This window comes from Penaeus vannamei, chromosome 7, assembly GCF_042767895.1.
Source record: "Penaeus vannamei isolate JL-2024 chromosome 7, ASM4276789v1, whole genome shotgun sequence".
Classification (NCBI taxonomy): Eukaryota; Metazoa; Arthropoda; class Malacostraca; order Decapoda; family Penaeidae; genus Penaeus; species Penaeus vannamei.
The window spans coordinates 4,641,078-4,646,077 of NC_091555.1; the positions used below are offsets into that span (position 1 = coordinate 4,641,078).

The following is a 5,000-nucleotide window of genomic DNA, read 5'->3' on the forward strand; positions in this document are numbered from 1 at the left end:
GGTAAGTAAGCAGGGTAGGGTGGGGCGGGGGTAAGTAAGCAGGTTAGGGGGGGCGGGGATAAGTAAGCAGGGAAGGGGGGGGGGCGGGGGTAAGTAAGCAGGGTAGGGGTGGCGGGGGTAGTAAGTAAGAAGGGTAGGGGGGGGCGGGGCCGGGGGTAAGTAAGCAGGGTAGGGGGGGCGGGGTAAGTAAGTAAGCAGGGTAGGGGGGGGCTGGGGTAAGTAAGCAGGGTAGGGGGGGCGGGGGTAAGTAAGCAGGGTAGGGGTGGGGGGCGGGGGTAAGTAAGCAGGGTAGGGGTGGGGCGCGGGGGTAAGTAAGCAGTTAGGTAGGGGTGGGGGCGGTGGGGGTAAGTAAGCAGGGTAGGGGGAGGGCGGGGGTAAGTAAGCAGGGTAGGGGGGGGGGGCGGGGGTAAGTAAGCAGAAGTAAGGGGAGGGCGGGGGTAAGTAAGCAGGGTAGGGTAGGGGGGGCGGGGATAAGTAAGCAGGGAAGGGGGGACGGGGGTAAGTAAGCAGGGTAGGGGGGGGCGGGGATAAGTAAGCAGAAGTAGGCGAAGCAGGTTATGCAGCATTGCCTGCGTCGTCTCGGCAATATAGCACTTCAATTGCGTTTGGCGATGCTGCGCGATCGAGGCGAGAGAGAGAGGGGTCAAGATTGGCACCTCGATTGGGCCCTTTCGTCTCCGAGGAGGATTGGGGTCAATGAGTGGCCCCGCTTCGAACTCCCTAATCATGGGGAAGAGGCCAGGTTTTCCTCTTGTGTTATGTTTGTTGTATGAGGTCAAATTTATATTATATTTGTTGTAAGAGGTCAAATGTATATTATGTTTGTTGTTAGAGGTCAAATTTATATTTGTTGTAAGAGGTCAAATTTATATTGTATTTGTTGTAAGAGGTCAAATTTATTTTGTATTTGCTGTAAGAGGTCAAATTTATATTATATGTGTAGTAAGAGGTCAAATTTAGTTTTTTAAACAGCCTTCGATAAAATACGGATATCGCCTTTAGTGCCAATCCGTGACTATGACGACGCGAATTCCGATAACAGCGGCGAGAATGACGTCATGGTGCCATTATCGCGGTCATTAGCGTCCCGCCACGACCTGACACGCGGAAGGGTCAGCAGGGGTCACGGACTGCCGGTCACGGAGCCTCCCTTCGCGCCCGGCCTTGCTAGGGGAACGGAAAGGGCAGGGTAGGGGTAAGGGGGAGGGGGGAGGGTGTGGAACGGTTCGTTTTAGGGGAAAGCGGTAGGGGATAGAAGGGGGGGGGGAATGGTGGGGGATAGGGGAGGGAGTGATTGTACGTGGGGGGAGGGGGTTAAGGTGAGGGGGTATATATGTGGGTGGTAGGGAGTGTAGGGCGTAGGGGCAAGGGTAGGGTGTGAGGGGCAAGGGGTGGGGGGAGGGGGAGGGCCAAGGTGGATGTTGACGTTTTTGCGAAGGTGGAGGGGAACTGGGCGAATGAAGCCGTAAGCTCTCCGCTGCGGTCACCTCCTCAACGCTGAGGTTGGCGGGGGGGGGGGGGGGGGTAGGAGTAAAAAAAAAAGGGCGTGATGAACGATAGGGTAGAAAGGAATCAGAAAAAAATAAGGTGGAAAACGAAAAAAAAAAGGGAAAGAGGAGGAAGGACGAATGAAACCGGGTGCGTCCATTAGGTCAGAACGAGGAAAAGAGGAAGAAAGAGAGAGGCGAACGAATGGAAGGTAGTTCCAGGCTGCTCCTGGTAGGACACCCCCCGCCCCCCCTCCCCCCTGCCCCTCCCCCTCCTCCAGGCTCCCCGGCCGGCCTCTTCACAGCCACCGCGCGGGCGTCCCACTGGTTTAAATGCATATAAAACGCGAGTTAGAATGCGCCCCGGGATTTATTGCTCCTCATTGCTCGTTTAAGCGGTTTTGCGAGGGTTTGGCCTGTATGCCGCCGAGATGTAAGATTCAATATCGCATTAACAATTTAGAAAAATCCGCCTCTTGGTTGCGGCGGCCGGCATAAGAGATTGTTTTTACGCCGGCGAGCGAAGTCGCTTTATTGCGCGCGCGTAAGGGGCGAGGAGCCTCCTCCTCCTCCTCCTCCTCCTCTTCCTCCTCTTTTGCTCACCCCTCCTCCTCTTCCTCCTGTAGCCTATCCCCCCTCCGTCCCCATCCTCTTCCTTCCCTGCCTCCCCTCTCCTCTCTTTCTTCTTGCGACGGCGGGGCCATTATGGCCGTGTCGCGTAGGAGTCTTAATGGTGTGTGGTGTGACAGGAGGGCTGAAGGGACGGTCATCCCGCTCAGCAGCCTAAGGATACCCCCCAAGACGCCGGGCTGGTCAGCTCCTGCCTAGGATAGCCTGGGATCCCCTGGCGATCCGCGGCCGCTACTTTAATCTCCGGCGGTGACCCCGTGGTTCTTCCGCGTTGCAGGAGGCGCTCCTTAATATTACTTTCCCCCGCTCTTAATTCCTCCGGCCACTTACCGCGCGCTCTTGGCACGTTTTGGATCCCGGGGCTTCGGGGACTCTTCCTTTTTTCTTGTCTCTTTCTCCCAGGGCTCAATAACCTCCTGGGAGCTCCGGCCGTTTGCTGCGGGAGGCTCTGGGACTTCCTCGAGGGGGCCCTGTAAGCAGAGGCGTCCCGGGGAGGCTTTCGCACGGGTAACAGGACCGCGGCCGGATTCCTCCTCCTCCTTCCTCCTTCCTCCTCGTTCCTCCTCGTTCCTCCTCCTTGCTCCTCCTTGCTCCTCCTTCCTCCCGGAGTTCTTGGGCGAATCTCGCGGGGCGTTCGGGTGCAGCGACCTCGGCGGCGTGGAAATGCGCGCGCGTTTATTGCTACGATTCTTTGTCTCCTTATCGGCCGCCTTCATCTGCCGTGCGCCGAATATCAAGTCACGGCGGCGCGGCGCATGACCTGTCGCGGCTGTCGAGGTCGCCCGGGACTCCCGCCGCCCCCCGGGACACGAAACTCGCCCGCCACGAGTCGGGTTTTCTTCGTGGGAAGCGGAGTTTCGTCGGGGCGGAGAGTTCGTGGCGTCGGGGAGCCGCAGGGAGGACGACACCCCCAGCTGGCGCGTCCTGGGGCAAGCTATCGGCCCGAGACGTTGCAGCTGGGGCGGCGGACCCAGCTGAGAGGAGGAGGCCGTGGCTCGGCGCCGGAATCCAGCGGCCCCGATGGCTGTCTGGAGGGGTAGGATTCCAGGCGGGCAGCTGGGGAGGGCGGGCGTGAGAGAGCCATGCTATAAAATCTCAGGGGCGGGGGAGGGGGAGGGGAGGGACCTTGGCTTATGGGTCTTCGGCGCAGCTTATCCGCCTTTCCTTCCAGTCTATTTATAGCTCAAGATATTATGTGATTACTGTTATTGTTAGTCCTCCTTATGCCACGATTATTGTTATTATTAGCATCCTTATTTCTTTTCATCCCGTCTCTCCCTTCCCTTCACTGTCTCTCCATTTCATGACCTTCTCATTCCCCTTCTTTCTTACCCCCCCACCCCATCCCACCCCCACCCCCCTTAGCCGACCTCGAGACCGCTCACAACTTTTATTTTGGCTTCACTGAACGTACATAATAAACATAAAGATAAAAGTGGCTGATACTCTAATATATTTTTAATTTTCTATGAGGTATCAAAATATCAGATTACATTTAGTGTCGCTTCGAGGGCAGTAAATTATGTTGCCGTTTGGGAGCAGACACGGTTTTTGTTATTTATATATATATATATACGGGTGGTATTTGCACAAAGGAGATGTGCCATTTTACAACGCTGATGTTTCGCGATTTTATTGGGAGGTTTGAGATAAGAGAAGGGGGCGCTTTTTTGCTTCCGTTTGTGAAAATGAAAGAGGCAGATGGGGGAGAAAGCGTGTCGCATTTTTGGAATTTATTTGTGGAATATGACATAAACGCGGGAGGAGGTGGGGGAGGGGAGGGAGGGGGAGGGAGGGGGGGAGGAAGGGAGGGGTGAACAAATGGTCTTTATCACAATATTTTGGTTAATTGATTTCCCATAAGATATTATTCTTGCGTTGGGGATTCACATTAAAGAAAATCGTGTGTATGAATGTATATATACATAAACACACACACACGCGCACGCACGCACACACGCACACGCACACGCACACGCACACGCACACGCACACGCACACGCACACGCACACGCACACGCACACACACACACACACACACACACACACACACACACACACACACACACATACATACATACATATATATATATATATATATATATATATATATATATATATATATATATATGTTGAATAAAGATCGGAGGGGCAGGAGCCCTTACGAGGTAGACTTCCAATCCCGGCACAGACCTGACATTCCCGAACAGTGGAAGGAGGACATAAAATAGACTGAGATAACGGGGGAAATGCCAAAGGAGAACAGGAGACATAAACAGGGATAACGAAGAGGAGAAGCCAGTGTGGGCACAGAGAGAGGGGGAGAGAAGAGAGAGAGAGAGAGAGGGGAAGGGAGGGAGAGGGAGAGAGAGAGGGAGAGAGAGAGAGAAAGAGAAAGAGAATGAGAGAGAGACGGGGGAAGAGAGAAAGAGAATGAGAGCGAGAGGAAGGGAGGGGTGGTAGAAGGCAGGGAGGGAAAGGAAAGAAGGAATGAATGGGAGAGAGAGAAAAATCGGGAGATAATGAAATTGGAGAGGGAAGGTGCCTGGGCGTCCCGTCGGGCGAGCATTCCGGGCGTGCCGAGGCTGAGTGCTCGCCCGACGGACCTTGTACTCCCGCCCATTCGCCCGCACGCCCACTCGCATTGTTTTTTTTTTTTTTTCGATTGTTTCTAGGTTCTTATATCTTTAATTTCGCTTTCTCTCTATCTATCTATATCTCTGTCTCTTTCTTTCTTTCTCTCTCTGTCTCTGTCTCTGTCTCTTTCTCTCTCTGTCTCTGTCTCTTTCTCTCTCTGTCTCTCTCTCTCTCTCTCTCTCTCTCTCTCTCTCTCTCTCTCTCTCTCTCTCTCTCTCTCTCTCTATATATATATATATATATATA

The 5,000-nt window shown here is 54.1% G+C and overlaps 2 protein-coding genes across 5 annotated transcripts in view; one reads left to right on the top strand and one right to left on the bottom strand.

Annotated features, from left to right (window-relative positions):
• The window catches only part of LOC113823485 (fibroblast growth factor receptor 3), a 185,635-nt gene that overhangs the window by 135,748 nt on the left and 44,887 nt on the right, over positions 1-5,000 (top strand). The window lies entirely within an intron of this gene.
• Positions 829-5,000, bottom strand: part of LOC138862107 (serine/arginine repetitive matrix protein 1-like) — a 4,373-nt gene continuing 201 nt past the window's right edge. The window contains exons 2-3 of the mRNA XM_070123267.1: positions 2,448-3,173; positions 829-910 (exon numbers count right to left, since the gene is read on the bottom strand). Coding sequence (XP_069979368.1) covers positions 829-910; positions 2,448-3,173 — 808 coding nt within the window. The remainder of the gene's footprint in view (positions 911-2,447; positions 3,174-5,000) is intronic.